The sequence below is a fragment of the Peromyscus leucopus genome, chromosome 19 (assembly GCF_004664715.2).
Source record: "Peromyscus leucopus breed LL Stock chromosome 19, UCI_PerLeu_2.1, whole genome shotgun sequence".
In the NCBI taxonomy this organism is placed as follows: Eukaryota; Metazoa; Chordata; class Mammalia; order Rodentia; family Cricetidae; genus Peromyscus; species Peromyscus leucopus.
In genome coordinates this window covers 21,183,476-21,200,365 of record NC_051079.1, presented here as the reverse complement: position 1 = coordinate 21,200,365, position 16,890 = coordinate 21,183,476, and the positions used below count along the sequence as shown (strand labels likewise).

General features: G+C 42.9%; 1 protein-coding gene across 9 annotated transcripts in view; it reads right to left on the bottom strand.

The window, feature by feature from the left end:
- The window catches only part of Sap130 (Sin3A associated protein 130), a 96,963-nt gene that overhangs the window by 48,200 nt on the left and 31,873 nt on the right, over window positions 1–16,890 (bottom strand). For all 9 annotated transcript variants that reach the window (XM_028867085.2, XM_028867093.2, XM_028867086.2 and 6 more), the window contains exons 3-7: window positions 11,140–11,375; window positions 10,162–10,320; window positions 8,626–8,737; window positions 6,972–7,096; window positions 3,841–3,965 (exon numbers count right to left, since the gene is read on the bottom strand). In XM_028867085.2, coding sequence (XP_028722918.1) covers window positions 3,841–3,965; window positions 6,972–7,096; window positions 8,626–8,737; window positions 10,162–10,320; window positions 11,140–11,375 — 757 coding nt within the window. The remainder of the gene's footprint in view (window positions 1–3,840; window positions 3,966–6,971; window positions 7,097–8,625; window positions 8,738–10,161; window positions 10,321–11,139; window positions 11,376–16,890) is intronic.

Genomic DNA, 16,890 nt, shown 5'->3' with positions numbered 1-16,890 from the left:
TCTCAGGCTCGACCAGGAATCGTACCACAGGTCAGTGGAGCACCACAGGGAACATGTGACGACCCAGGGAAGAGAGATGCTTTCTCATTGGAGTGGTCCGTCTTCAACGGGAAAACTGAAGCAGTGGCCAAGAAAAATAATACAGGACACTGGGTCTTTTAGAAGTTTACTCTTAGCTCAGTGTACTGCCTTGGCTATGAGAAGAACAAACCACAAATGGTTCATTTAGAATAAGCAAAATTAAATCAAACAAAGCGAGACATGGGGGCTCACACCATGACCACGGCTCTTCCAGAGGATTATTAATAGGCATGTCACACCTGCTGTAACTCCATCTCCAGTGGTATTGATACCTCTGTAGGCACCCCCACTCACATGCACACACCTACACAGAATCACATAATTAACAATAGTAAAACTAAATCTAAAGTAACTCAAATTCACTAACAAAGAGCCTCTACAATCATTCCTCATTAACCAGACAATGTCTAAGGCTCTGTAGTTTTTCTTAAAAACAGGTTCCTATGTCACCCAGGCTAGTCTCAAACTCCTAGACTCAAGTGATTCCCTCCCTTAACTTTCTGAGTATCTAAGACAACAGGAGTACACCACAGCACCTGGCTCCTGTCAATCTCTCCATTCTATTAGCATCCCTTTTCAAACACCCAATCATCCCACTGTACCTATGTAATTTGTAATTTGTCTGCAGCAAGAGATACACCTTGTATCTTCAACCCTTTTTGGAATTTATATTCCCTTCAGCCTAGATGAATTCTCCCCTGAGAACACTCCTCTTCAGTCCTCTGAACACACAACACCTGCACTTTGTACTACTATGTGCTAATGCCAGGCAACAACAATGATCAAGGCCCGAAATAGCTTGTGTCATGGTCAAGAAAGTATGTTGAGATCTTCACTGTTTTACTGTACATACAGTTTTCTGCTCTTACAAAAACATACTGGTTTATTTAGGGAAAAATGAAGATTTTAAGTACTTTCTTATCACTCCTTAGTATATAATATCAAATTAGGATGTCTCTATATTGTGTTAGATTGCTTGACTTGGAAATTTTAGTTTGATAACCTCAAGTCTTGGTAAATGGAATTACATAATATTAAAAAGCTTCTATACAGCACAGAAAACATTTGCCGTACTGGGAGTGGGGGGAGGCGGTTGCCAGCTATACTTTAGACATGGTGTTAATATATAGAATATATAAGGAACTACAAATAGCAAACAGCAACTAAAATAAACTTCCAATATATAAATGGGTTAATGGTTTGAACAGACAGTTCTCAAAAGAAGAAACAAATGACTATCAGGGAAATACAAATTAAAACTTGGGAGATTCTGTTTCACGCCAGTCAAAATCACTATCATCAAGAAAACAAATGGGCCAGCAAGATAGCTCAGGGTAAATGTGCTTGCTGCCAAGTCTCATGACCTGAGTGCCATTTCTGGGACCTACATGGAGCTGTCTTCTGACCTCATTATGTGCACCTTGGCATGCACACAGCTACACAAATAAGTAAATGAAATGTTTTATATATATAGAAGAGAAACAAGTAACAAATGCTGATGGAGATGTGGGGGAAGGGGAGCCTTACTGCTGATGGATGGATAAACTGGAAGAATAGAGGGTAGAGGGTTCTCAAAAACTAAAGAATACAACCACCATGAGACCCAGCTAAACCCTCCTGGGCATGTTCCCAAGACCCCTATTCTACCACAGAGATACTTGTATAACCATATTTATTACTGCTCTATTCACAATTGTGAGGAATTAGGGTCAGCTTAGTTGCCCATTAACAGATAAACGGATAACAAAAAGGTAGTACACAATACACATGGAGTTTTGTTTGGTAATAAAGAATGAAATTTGCAAGACAATGAATGCATCTAGAAATTATTAAGTGAGGCAACCCAGATTCAAACGACAGGTACATTCTCAATTATAGATCCTTGCTTTTAATTTTGATGTATGTGTACGTGTGGGTGTGTGAGCACGAGTCTCGAAGCTAGAGTGAGAAAGAACAGCAGCACACATGTGACTGAATGTGGAAAGGAAACTATAGGGACGGAAGAGTACAAGATGTGGTGGGGAGGGGAGGACAGGGAGAAGAATGAGGAAGATCATCAAAACCAAAGCCAGGGGCCAGGGAGAGAAGTCTGTGGAAAAAGCACATGCTGTGCAAGCATAAGAAGCTGAGTTTGAATCTCCACAATTCACAAAAAGTCAGATGTAGGTTGACCGTCTCTAACTCAGTGCTCCTACGGAAGAGATGGGAGACAGAGGCAGGAGAATTGCTGGAAGACCATGGACCAGCTAGTCTGGTATATGCTGAGAAAGAAGTAAGAGACCTAGTTCCAAACAAGGTAGAAAGTCAGAACAGACACTGAGGTTGTCCTCTATCTCCACATATGCTGTGGTGCAAGCTAACCCGCTCATTCACAATGTGCATGTGCCATTCACAAATGCTCATGTGCGCATATACACATGCATCGAGTGTGGACAAAGCTGTAAGGAAAGCTATTACCTTGTACATTAAGAAACAAATAAGAGCCGGGCGGTGGTGGCGCACGCCTTTAATCCCAGCACTCCAGAGGCAGAGCCAGGCGGATCTCTGTGAGTTCGAGGCCAGCCTGGTCTCCAAAGCGAGCTCCAGGAAAGGCGCAAAGCTACACAGAGAAACCCTGTCTCAAAAAACAAAACAAAACAAACAAACAAACAAACAAACAAAAAAAAGGGGGGGCTGGCAAGATGGCTCAGCCATTGAGAACATTGCCTGCTCTTGCAAAAGACCAAGGTTCAGTTCCCAGCAACCACATGGTGGCTCACAACTGTCCGGTTCCAGGGGACCCAATGCCCTCTTCTGACCACCACATGCACCAGGCATGCATGTGGTACACATACATACATGTCGGCAAAACATTCATACTCATGAAACAAAAAACCAAAAACAAAATGAATTATGGCTATAATTTATGGGATTAGAATAGAATTGCCAACAATCCTGCAAATGGCCCTAAATATACTTGTCATTCTGGATATCTATATTATATAAAGTGGTTCTCTCAGCATTGACAATTATAAAATCAAAATATCAACCAACTGTAAGATTTTGAAGATGCTCTGACAGCTGAAGAAGTACTGAGCCAAGATTTAATTCCTTATGTAAAAATAAATAAGCACATCCACTTCCTTAGTATCGAAGCTTACATTCATCATTAAAAAATGGTGAAATTATGTATATACTAAAGAAATGTTTCAAAATACATTTCACTTTTTTAAGATTTATTTTTATTGCCAGGTGGTAGGGGCGCACACCTTTAATCCCAGCACTCAGGGAGGGAGAGGCAGGCAGATCTCTGAGTTCAAGGATAGCTTGGTCTAGAGTGAGTTCTAAGACTGCCAGAGAAACCCTGTCTTAAAAAACCAAAAGAGAAAAGAAAAGATTTACTTTTAGTATGTGTGCCCTTGAAAGCCAGAAGAAGGCATTAAGCTCTGAAGAGATGGAGTTACAGGTAGGTGGTTGTGAACTGTCCAACATGGGTCCTGGGAACTAAACAGGTCTTCTAAGAGCAGCAATCATTCATTAATTTGCAACAAGTACTCTTAACTGCTGAACTACCTCTCCAGCACCTTCAAATACATTTTGTTAAGATTTATTACCAGTAAATGTTTGGTTTCTGTACTTACTTTATATACCTATATATCCAGGGTCATGTGAAAATTTCTTGGGTAGAAAACATTTAAGAAGCCCTGATCTAGAGTACACGTTAGAAAAAAGCGTTTTAATTAGGGAGTTAAATGAGGGAAGTGACTGGACGGCCCTGACCTTAGTGCTGAGTCAGCAGCGTGTGCTGCTGTCGTAGTGATGACTGGAGACTGAGCTCTGGTGGCTGAGACCGTGGCTACCACAGCAGGAGGGATCGTACTGGAGGTGGTCACAGGTGGACGAGACTAGAGAGGAGAAAAAAAAAAGCATTTCACTTAGAGCAAATAACAAAATAAAAATAGCAAACCAAACACTGAAACTCAGTTTTGCAACTGACTCCAGATGAGTATGTCTGTGCCCAGCTGGAATTAAGTCCTCACCACCATAACATCTGTTCTCGGTGTGTTATTCCAAGACAAGGGTCAGAATTACAAAAACACACTTGCAGAAACTCTGGTGCCTGCCTGTAATCCTAGCAGGCTGAGACAGGAGGATGTGAGTTTGAGCTAAGCCTGGGCTACCTAAACTATCTCAAAAAACCCCAAGAAACAAAGGGGTGGGGGAAAGAACAGCAAAAGGCAGAACAGGACACATGCAGCGGAGTGGAAGACTAGCAAATACAAAGTTCTGGGTTCAATTCCCAGCACTGCTAACAAGGCAGGGAAATTTCCTATTTTATACTGGGTGCGCTTGTACAAGTCACTATTCTTAGCACTGTAAAAGCAGAGGCAGGTGGATCTCTGTGAGTCTGAGGCCAGCCTGGTCTACATTGAGAATTTTAGGCCAGCCAGGAGTACACAGTGAGACTGTTTCAATACAAACAAACACTCCTATCTTGTTTGTAGCCCATGACTTTTTAATAAAACTATAGTAAAAGTATAAACTGGGATTTAACTGTTTGGCACGGCATTCCTGTAGCTTACTATGATGCTAAGTGGACATTTAAAATGTCACACACCCAAGTGCTTTCCACAGAGGGTCCATGAGGCCACTGGCTGGAGTTGTTGGCTCTCAGGCCAAATTAGGACGCAAAGGGCTAACCGGATGACAGGCTATGCGGGCAAAAGTCAAGGTGCTCCAAGATGGGAACCTCAGGTGTTCCCACGCTTTCCACATTTTCACACAAACATCTGGTCCTCACCCTTATTACTCTATCTGGTGTGAAGTCTGAAAAGGGAGCCCCATAATAGCATCGATCATTTGTCCGCTGTCCTGATTCTTATCACCCAAGTCCTGATTCACCCCTTTTCCTGACTTTCATAGATGCAATTAAATCACCAAATCCTGACCACCCTTTAAAAAAGTATTTTGTACACTTTCTAATTATTTTGTGTGTGTGTGCATATATTTACATCTCATGCACGTGCTACTGCACACCTGGGTGTGGTGTGAGAGGGTAACTTATGCTCTTTCAGCATGTAGGTCCAAAGTGAACTCAGGTCGCCAGGTTGGCAGCAAATGCTTTTACTGGCTGAGCCCGCTCCCTGCCCATTTTCACCCTGACTTTACCGCCTGCCTTATCTGTGGCTCCTACTGTGGACAGCTACCCTCCTCATGCTAGAGCTACTGCTGCTTCTCTCGCCTCCACGAGTGAGCTCTGTGACTTGGGCGTCCACCTTACAGCCCATGTATTGAGATCACAGACATGGCCTACCACATCTGCTTTTGGTTTTCTCCTTTAAGACGGGGTCTCTCACTTGGCTTAGTCTGGGAGGAAGGGACTGGACCTCCCTGGACTGAGTCTACCAAGTTGATCACAGTCCTCGGGGAAGGACTTGTCCTGGAGGAGGTGGGAATGGAGGGTGGGCTGGGGGTAAGGGGAGGGCGTGGGAGGGGGGAGAATAGGGGAACCCATGGCTGATATGTAGAATTGAATGGTATTGTAAAATAAAAAATATATATCACAAAAAAAAAAAAAAAAAAAAAAGACGGGGTCTCTCTATGTGGGTCTGGCTAGCCTGGATCTCACAGATCTGTCTGCCTTTGTTTCCCAAGAGCTGAAATTAAAGGCATGCACCACTACACAAGGTCACACCTGCTTTTTAAAGACCATCTAATTCACAAATATTACTTTTTTTGATCGCTGAAAGAATTTCCACCTTCTCTATGTAACTAAGCTAGATGCATCTCAAGATTACTTGATCACATTTTGCAGTATCTACTATCTACAAAATCAAGTTCATACTCTGCATCTGAGAGTCCTTAATTCAGAAACACCACTAAATCTTCTCCTTCTCTTTTTCTTACATTTCCTTTGAGATTTTTTTTTCTTTTCTTTTTTCTTTTTTTTTTTTTGACAGGGTTTCTCTGTGTAACAGCTGCCTGTCCTGGGTCTCGCTCTGTAGACCAGGCTGGCCTCGAACTCACAGAGATCCGCCTGCCTCTGCCTCCTGAGAGCTGGGATTAAAGGCATGAGCCAACACCGCCCTGCTCCTTTGAGATTTGAAAACAATTTTTATCTTATGTGTATGGGTGTCTTGCCTACATGAATGTCTGTGCACTACATGCACACAGGGCATGCAGAGGTCAGAAGAGGGCATTGGATCCCCTGGAACTGGAGTCACAGATGGGTGTTAGCCACTATGTGGGTGCTGGGAATGGACGAGGGTCCTCTGGGAGAGCAGCTCGTGCTCCTAACTGCTGATCTGTCTTTTCTGCACCTCATCTCTTTCTGATACAGAGTAATCCTATTAGTACCGACACTGCAGAATTCCTTGAATAAAAGTGGGAATTAAAGAAGTTCAAGTGTAGCTTAGCTACTAGTGCGCTTGCCTGGCATGTAAGAGGCCTTGGGTTTGATTCTCAATATGAAAAGCGGGGAGGGGGTGTATGACCAGAGATGCATTTAGTAGTTGAACTGGCTGAAAAGGCAAGTATTTATTTATAAGCTTAAAAGGAACATCCGAATTTTAGGTGTTCACAGAGCTCTTTGCAAACGACAGTCCTCCTCCATTTGAGCTAGCCCTCAGTAAACACTATCTGCAGCCGCCACTGTCGTCTTTGCTCCCTGCACGTCTCTCTTCCCTTTTCTAGCACCAGCTGTCTCGCTTCTACTTCCAACCAATTCTTATCATCCCTGCCCTATGCTTGCACTGCTCAAGGGCATCCTCCAAACTCTTCCAGCCTCGAGAACTCAACTGAGAGCAGTAACTCGGCTATGAGGCTATGGACTCCCTCAGCGTCTGGCAGAGCGCTCAGCTATGGTAAGGCACTGTGGCCATGCTGGTCAAGTACCCCTGACCCTAACATGCCTGGATTGGCTGGTGTATGAGGTGCTGTACCGCTGGCTGGGCCGTAGCAGTATTTGGCAACTGTGAAGTTGGCCTCAAGACTGTGGTTACTTTAGAGCTGGACATCACAGCAGCAGCAGCTGCACCTGAAAAGAAAAAAAAAAATTATCAGTACAGCCTACAGACATTACTTAATAAAGCCAATTATATTCTATAGGAAGGCATAATTGCTAAAACCTGTACAGCATATGGATTTTCAGCTCCAGTATACTACGTACACTTCTTCCTCTTCTTCTTCTTCTTTTTTTTTTTTTAAGACAAGGTTTCTCTGTGTAGCTTTGGAACCTGTCCTGGAACTCCCTCTGTAGATCAGGCTGGCCTGGAACTCACAGAGATCCGCCTGCCTCTGCCATCCGAATGCTGGGGTTAAAGGCATGTGCCACCACTGCCTAGTCTATGTACACTTCTTATTTGATCACAAGAAAAATATATATTCAAAAGTTGAGCTTTTTTTTTTTTTAAATGAATCTTTTTTTTTTTTAAATATTTATTTATTTATTTATTTTTATTTATCATGTACACAGAAGAGGGTGCCAGATCTTATTACAGATGGCTGTGAGCCACCATGTGGGTGCTGGGAATTGAACTCAGGACCTCTGGAAGAGCAGTCGGTGCTCTTAACCTCTGAACCATCTCTCCAGCCCAAAAAGTTGAGCTTTTTTAAAAAAAGAATTGTTTAAAAAAAAAAAAGAAAAACTTTATTTGTATTTAAATTGCAATTAGGAAGGACACAATTAACAATCTCGTTTGGTGCCGTACCGTATGGTGGCACTGCCTAGATTTTGATTAATCTTCAACACTTTAGTCACTAGTAATACATACATCACCTCCTCAGGCTGCCTTTGTTCCCTTAGTGCAGGCATCAACACTGTCAAAAGGCATTTCCATTAAGGTAGCTTTGATACCACAGACCTCAGAGTCAGAGAATGACATGCTGGAAATTGCTGGGTTATGCTAGGACCGAGGAAACCTGGCTTTGTTAGCTTGGTTTTCCTCAACAATCTCCAACTGTTTTACTTTCTAGTAGAAGGTTAAAATACCTTAAATTTATTACAACCTACTCTAATGTACTTGAAGGAATAAATTAATCTTGTTGCAACGAATATTAAAAAGTTTAATATTTTCAGTAAACTTAAAAAAACATTAGAAGCCAGGTGTGGGTTCAAACCTGCAATCACAGTAATTGGAGGGTAGAGGTAGGGCGATTACTGTGAGTTCGAGGCCAGCGTGCTATCCAAGTTCCGAGCCCAACAGGGCTACACAGCAAGACCCTGTCACAAACACAACACAAAACTAACAGCCAGGAGTGGTGGTGTGTACCTGTAACCAGCATTTAGGAGGAAGCCTTAGAAGGACCACAAGTCTGAGACCAACCAGGGTTACTTAGGAAGACTGTCTCAAAATGACAACAAAATTTCTTTTCCTTTAGATTTCCACACACAGACTCGTTCTAAGAAACACACAACAGACCATGTTAAGATCTGTACTGTTTTAGGCTTCTCTTTACTGCTCTGTAACTTTAGGTTGACTGTGTACACACTCTGTCACTTGTCTTTTATCAAAGGTGCATCTGCTACAATATTTATGGAATTTGAACAAAATGTGTGTTTGTTACCTCGAGGTAAGTGGGAAGCTCCAATGTGAAGAGGGGGCCCAGGAGCATTGCTTCGGATAATGGACATCTGAACATTTGTAGTCATAATGTGATGCAGGTTACTGGGATGCCCCTGGAAGAAACAGGGTAGAATGCAATTTTCACAAGAGTGGTCTTAGCCATTACCTACAGAAATCAGTTTCCTTCAAATTGGGTCAGGGTTTCTCTAAACCCCTCCCCCTTTGCTGTTTTGGGGATTTCCAGGGCAAAAGCATATATGATTCAAGGGCTGTATGCTGATCTAACTCTTGAAGCAGGTCATTCCTTTTGGACAGTGAGTATCATCTACAGCTATTCCATACTGAGCAGACCCAATCTCAACTGTCAGAAGTAAGTACCCCATGGGAAATGGGCTCTGAGATCACTTAGTTACTACCTTTTCATCTACTGCATTATAATAATTACCCTGCCAACAAGCATGTTAGCAGTGAGTATTCTTCAGCAGTCCCAACTAGTTACTAGATCCCAGGATCAGATCAGCCATCTGATTGTCTACTTGGAGTTACTCATCTCTGCAACATCACTCCTTCACACTTGTTTTCTTTTTCCTGGTAACAAGCTGATTCATCTCCTACTCTTATTTTATTTTTTTTTTGGGGGGGGGGGCGGTTGTCCTCACTAGTAGTTCTGGCTGTCCTGGAACTCGCTCTGCAGACCAAGCTGGCCTTGAACTCACAGAGATCCATCTGCCTCTGTCTCCCAAGTGCTGGGATTAAAGGCGTGCACCACTATGCCCATCTTCCTATTTTTATTATTTATATAGATCTTTACATCCATTATTTACGTTATTGAAGATTTCTAAATATATGTCAGTTAGTACCCAAGAGATACTGCCTTTCCGTTCCCAGCTCACCCCTTGAGTCCTCCAGCACACGGAGATGAGTACAACTCAGGTGCCGTTCCTAGATTTCTGAGATTACTTAGTAAGATGTTAAACCGAAAACAACAAAGGGCACCTTTTGTAATATCAATCTTCTTGAGAACACAAAGAATTTTGAGATTTAGTTTCTTCACAGATAAGCGTTATAATTCAATTTAGTACGTCAACTATACATAATAGAATGCAATTAAAATTTCAAGTTAAAACAAGAGTCTTCAACATAAATGTTCACAATGAGAAGGCTACCTGATGGAACCTGCCAGCCCCAGATGCACATCTACTATCCTCCAAGAAAACCTCAGACACTCTCAACAACACTGCTGGGAGGTGTTCTCACTGTTCAGTACTGTTCCCTTCTAATCAAGCACATGGGGACCATACCTCCTCTAGGGCACGGACTGCTCGAGACTTACTTGTGATTTACAAGGAAGGTAGTGCCCAGCACAGTATACGCTCAGCAGACAGAGCCTACCTACTAAGCAGCCTGGGTTTCTCCGTGGGTATCAGAAACCATTTAATTATTTAGGACAGTGCCTAATGTATTCTTGGAGTTACACACATCATGATCAACAGCTTGGAACTGCAGTTAGAAAATAACAAATCAGGAAGAGAAATACCTGTTGTCCACTGATTGTTGCCACAGGAATGGCTGAAGCTTGAGGGATGCTGTTTTCCATAGTGACAGTAACCTGTCCTGGAACTTTCGGCGGAAGGGACATGGTAGAAGGGGGAGCAGGCGCAATGGGGCGGCTAGGCATGGTGGGCTTCGGGGGAGGCTGCAAAGAGAAAACCACGAAACATGTCAACAGCTTTGCTCTTGTGATACATTTTACTTTAAAAGCACACTGATCCAATCTGGACAGCGGCACACGAGAAGAGACCTGTCAGCATCATAGCTTTTCTGCAGAACTAATGGCATTTTCACAGTACAGAGGAAGAAATGCACAAACAAGACTAAACATCTTATTCAGAGCCACACATAAAGTACAAAGCAGAACTGGGACTAAAGCCCAGATCTGTACTGCTCACACTCTATGCCTTGTCTTCTATATAATCCTGCCTCTCACTCTCAGAACTAAAACATTAACTTAAGTAACACACAGAGCCACATGCTCAGATACCTCCAACTACTAAAGCAAATCATGGAAAAGAGCACCAAGAGAAAACTCAGCATGTCTGCCCGGTGAAAAATTATCAACATCAATTTATGTAACAGTTAAAATACGGTGGAAGAAACCTACAATCCCAGCAACTGGGAGGCAGAATCAAGACGACTGTCAGAAGTTTTAGGCTAGCTTGGTCTACAAGGGGAGTTAGCCTCGACTATAGTATAATACTGTGTTTTAAAACAATCAACCCCATAAAACAACATCAACAACCACGGGTAAGAAAAGGTCCTGTGATTCAACTGCTCAGCACAGTCTAATCAGTGCAGCAGAGCAAATTACAGGACCAAATGACAGGGAAGATGAGTGACAGCCAAAAGAGAAAGGTTGGAGGGCACCCTAGGGCACAACCGCCGATTCTGTTAGCTTTACTACAGTGCCCGCCGCCACCGCCTTCAGCTGTGGTGCAGTGGGTCCTGAGACCATTACCTTCATGAGTCCTTCTGAGGAAAAGAGTGGTACTGCTGGTGTCAGGTGTGCTGGCGGGGCTGTCACTGCAACGGGAGTGGCTGAAGCGACGGCATGGTGTGCAGGTAGCATCTGTACCTGCGGATAAGGCCTTACCACGACTGGCTCCTGCTTCTCTTCCCGGGGTGGCAGGGAGCTGCTAGCACCCACGTGCTCCCTGGCACCAACATCAGCCTCTCGGCCAGATTCATCGTTCACTAGTGAAGATGTTAAGATGGAAAAAGTATTATTATTACAATTTTCTAAGGATAATCAACATAACACAGAGTAGCCCTTGCTGTTGAGGACTGAGTGACCAATTCCTTGTGATGCTTGTTTTCTTTATGGAGAAGAGGCCTTACTATTGCAGTCCAACAGGCCTCTAATTTGTGATTCTCTTGTCTTAGCCTATAGAGTGCTGGGGTTATATATATATATATATATATAAAAAACCATTACCAATTCTCTTGTAAGGATTTCTACCTTTTGGGCTTTGTAGAGAGCTTTGCTACATGGTCCTGGCTGACCTGGAACTCATTATGTACAGTCAGCTAACCCCATACTTGCAGCAATCCTTCTGCCTCTGCCTTCCCACTGCTGGGATTATGAGTGTGCCCCACGTCTAAGACATGTAAGGCTTGCTCTCTTCCTTCCTTCCTCTCTTTAGTAAGTGTTTGTCTACATGTACACATGTGCCTGGTGCTTGTGGAGGCCAGAAGAGGACATCAGATATTATGGAACCGGAGTTAAAGATGGCTGTGAGTCATCCCATGGCGCTGGGAATCGAATCAAACCCAGGAACTTGCAGAAGCAGCAAGTACACTCAACGGGTGAGCCATCTCTCCAGCCCCTTGTAAGCCTGTTTTGAGGGACAGTGGTGCCAAGAGTCAGAACTCTGGGATGTAAGATTTCCTCTGAATATGAACACAGGGTCCTGACAGTCATTGAAAATAAGCTCTAATAGTAGCTGGAGAGAGAGCTCAGTGAGAAAACAAACCTCCTGCCAAGCATGACCTAAGTTTGATCTCTAGAACCTACAGAGTGGAAGGAGAGAGGCAATACCTGACTTGCACACATGCATGCACACAGACACACAAACAAAATTAAAACAAAAAAACCTTCAAATATTTGAAAGTATACTATAGGGTATAGTACAACTTCATTTAAAATGACTTGCTTGTTTTGAGAAGATGTCTAATTTTGCAGCCCAAATGGGCCTCTACCTTGTGATCCTCCTGTCTCAGCCTAAGTATTGAGATTACAAGCATGTACCACCATGTCTAGCAAAAATCTTAAAAACTCGGCATTAAAAGGATATGTTTAATCTTCAGTCTACAAGAGTGCCCTGCCTTCAAGATATGCTGGGGCAGCAGTGGCACAAAGCTCGGGGGAGTAACCAACCACTATCTGATTTGAGTTAAAGCCCATTTCATGAGATGGAATCCATGTCCAACACTGCTTGGGTGGCCAAGAACCTGAGACTAGATAGGCCATGGTCCCAGAGGAAAACCAAATACTACTGTTCTGCTAAAGGAATACAGCAATAAAATGACTCCTAATGACATTCTGCTATACTCATAAATCAGTGCCTTCTCAGGCATCATCAGAGAAGCTTCCTCCTGCAGTAGATAGGAACAAATATAGAGAACCACAGCCAAACAATGTGCAGAGTGAGAGACCATGGAGCACTCTGTCCTAAATGGGATGAATCCATTAAATCCCTCCCCTCAAGGCTCAGGGAACCCTGCAGAAGAGGCAGAAAGAGTTAAGAGCCAGAAGGGATGGAGGACACCAAGGAATCAAGGTCTTCTAGATATAACAGGGCTGGTGCACATATGATCTCACAGAGTGTGGCACCATGCATGGGGCCTGCATGGGTCTGCACCAGATGAGGTCCTGTAGCTGAAAGAAGTAGACACACGCCCACCTCCCTACCGTAGAAACTATTTCCAATTGATTGCCACTTGCAGATAAAAACGTAATTTTCTCCAAGGGAGTCTCACTGGGGAAACAAACCATGGCCAGCAGTAGATGGCCAATACAAAATGAACTCAATGGCCTCTTTGGAGGCTCTTTGTCTTATAAAATTAAGCCAGGGCTCCCCTCCCCCCACTACTTCACAGGTCCTTTGTGCATGTACACATTAGGTCTTCAGGTTGATTTTTACGGGATCCCTGGGTGTGAGCACTGGTGTCTCTGCATCTCTGTGCATTTCTCGTGCTTTGGCTTTGGCTCTCTCCCTGTCTGGTTGTTCTGTCATCTCCCCATTTGGTGCTGATTGATCTTATTATTATTCCTCAGATATCTCTTTGTTTTCTAGGGAGAGACAGAAGGGGTGTGGACCTGGATGGGAGGGGAGGTGGGGAGGAACTGGGAGGAGTAGGGGAAGAAACTGTAATCACAATAGTGTATGAAAAATATATATTTTCAATAAAAGGGAAAAAACTGAACTCTGAAGAATACTGGCATTGACAAACATGAATATTTTTTTTTACAAAAGCCTGTTAAATCTGTTTTTAAAACATGCTCTATTAAATATAAATTTATTCTGTTAACAAGATTGATAAATTCAATATTATACATCAAAGATAAATTTGATTTGTTAAAAAAAAAATGCTTAAGTCAGGATTGTGAAGTAATTTCCTCCAAACAAACCTTTCCATCTTCAAAAGGAGCTCTTAAGACACAGGATGTTCTAAGGGGAGGTGAAATATTCCATGGGCATCTAATCACACTCAGGAAGTACACAACTCAAATGCTTCAGAAGTCCCTCAAACTGACGCGATCTACCCTGCCCCTTCTCCTCAAGCACACATGAGCTGTAAGGACTGCTGAGAGGCACTCAGGAGCTAAGCAGCCTGAAACAGGCAGAGCGGCCAGGCTGCCTGTAAAGGACACTCTCCAGCCTGTAGAACTGCTGGCAGGTTTGTGCAGGATGTTCTACTCTCCAGCTTCTGTGAGCTGTCATCCATGCTGGGGTGGGCTTTTGTGATACAGCTGTCTCTGAGTCATTTCTGCTCCTCTAAGTATCTTCTCACCTATATTTTTCTATAACTAACCCCAATAAAACTCATTGGTTCGCTGGGCAATGGTGGTGCACACTTTTAATCGGAGCACTCAGGGAGGCAGGGGCAGGAGGATCTGTGAGTTCAAAGCCAGCCTAGAGAGTTCCAGGACAGCCAAGGCTACACAGAAAAACCCTGCCTCGAAAAACCAAAACCAACCAAACAACAAAAAAACCCCACAAAAACAAAAAAGCCAACCAACTAATCAACCAACCAACCAAAAACCAAAACTAAAACAATAAAAACTAAATAAAACCTCATTGGTACAAGGTGGACCTTGGTGGTATTCTTACTTTGGCCTTCCAAAGATTCCCTAGGTGTGGTGAGTAGATGTTTATCCATGTCTCCTCAAGAACAATGTCACAAACTGAACTCACCCAACATACCAACACCCAGTAAAACCCAAAACACCACTGGCTCCAGACAACCTCCATTCAGCTTTACGGAAGTCATCATCCTACCCAAGATATCCATCACTCTACTTTCTAACTTGAGGTTAGTGCCAAACTGAGCGATAGCTCAGCGGAAAAAATACACCTGCCAAACCTACTTTCCTGCTTCTTTCTCTTACAGATATGACCGATGCATATTACTGCACATAGCCAGATACTTTTCATTCTCAGTGTGCCACAGTGTGCCAGCCACTATGCGATTAAGCTACAAGATATCTATCTTACTGCTAAGACATTTAGGATAGTTTTCAAGCTTTGCTATTATAATATTCTACTGGCTATAAACCTACTACTGCCAATGTAATGAATAATTAGAACGTATGGCAACTTTTGGGGGGCACATGGTATATGCACTCATCTGTTTCACACCCTCTGGAGGCCAAAGGTTGACAGTGGGTGTCTTCTACTTCCCTCCTCCTCATGTTTTGGCTACAGCCCCTGGGATCTGCCTGTCTCTGTGCCCCCCGCCCCCAAAATGGAGTTAAAGAAATGTGTGTCCACCTACCCATCGTTTGACATGAGTGCGGGGAGTCTAAACTCAGGTCATGCTTGCACCCCAAATACTTTACACCAAGTCATCTCCTTAGCCCCAACTTACTACATCATTTGTAAAATGTCAGGTGAGATTCTACTGCAGGTTTTACAACTACTGTATTACTTATGATTATTTTAGAGTTTTCCAAAAGTCCTAATGAATTCTTCAGGAAATTGGTTCTGAAAGTATAAGAGCTAGATGAAGTGATTTTTATTTTCTTTTTGAAGGTTTTAAAAATTATTTTAAAATTATATGTGTGTGTGTGTGTGTGTGTGTGTGTGTGTGTGTGTGTGTGTGTGTATGTGCATGTTGAGTGTATGTGCCCTCAGAGTCCTGAAGAAGGTATCAGATTCCCTGGAGCTGGAGTTAGTTACAGGTAATTGTGAGACACCTGATGTAGGTGCTGAGAACTCAACTAGATCCTCTACAAAAGTAGAAGTATCCTTAACAGGCGCGTCATCTCCCCAGTTGTAATTTCTATTTTACACATAACTGACTTGATTCTCCAGGGCACTCAGAAATCTTACATTTGGGATTTATATAATCACTTGACTGAGTGATATACACAATAGTGCACTGGTTTTCACACGTGGGTCGAGACCCCTTTGGAAAACAGACATATACATTAGGATTCGTAACAGCAGCAAAATTACAGTTAGGAAATAGCAACAAAATAACTTTATGGTTGGGGTCACCACAACATGAGGAGCTGTATTAAAGGGTCGCAGCATTAGGAAGGCTGAGAACCACTGCAATAGTGTCTACTTGAAGATAACTCAATGACTTTTTATAGAAATTTCATCAGCACTCTTGCGAGCAGAATGGCGATGCAAAATGTTAACGTTTTACTTTCTAAAGGACTGTCAAGGCTGTTTCTAAAGCAGCTGTACCATTCTATGTTTCTGCCTGCAGCTCTGTGGGTTCCAGGCACTCTCCATCCTCACAAATCCTTGATATACTTACAGCCATTCTGGTGGAGAGTATACATCTCATTAGGGCTTGAACTGGGATTGCCACAATGACCAGCAATGCTGAACAGTTTTGTTTTGTAATGACCATTTGTCTTCTTTAGTGAAGTATATGTGCATCTCTTAATTAGTCAGCTTTACTGAGATATAATCTACAGATAAAATCCACTAATAATATATATATGAAAATAAAAAAATCCACCAATTCTCTGTGTAAAACTTTCACCAAAGTCTGTAAAGCTGTAACCATCCCTCAATCACTACACAGAAGCCTGACCATCACTGTTAACTAGTTCACTCCTGCTCCTCTGCTATCAGCTCTCTCTCCCTAGACATTACTGACTTGCTCTGTCATTACAGCTGTCACGTCCAGGATTCCACACACAGAATCATACAATGTGTGGTTCCGGCAGTCTGACTGCTTTTCCTTAACACACTACACTGCAGGGAAATTCACGCACGCTCTTGTGTGCACATGCACTGATGCCGGGCTTTGGTAGTGTGAGAGCAGTCCAGCAAGCAGACATAGCACAACTTGCTTATCTAGTCACCATTTGATAAACCTTTGAATTTTCCGTTTTTGGCCATGAGGAATAAAAATTCCATAAACTCCTGAGTATAAATCTTTGAATGAGCATACACTTTCACTTAACTTGGTTAAATACTGAAAGAATAGGATGGGTCAGTTGTGAGTTAGTATATGTTTAATTTTT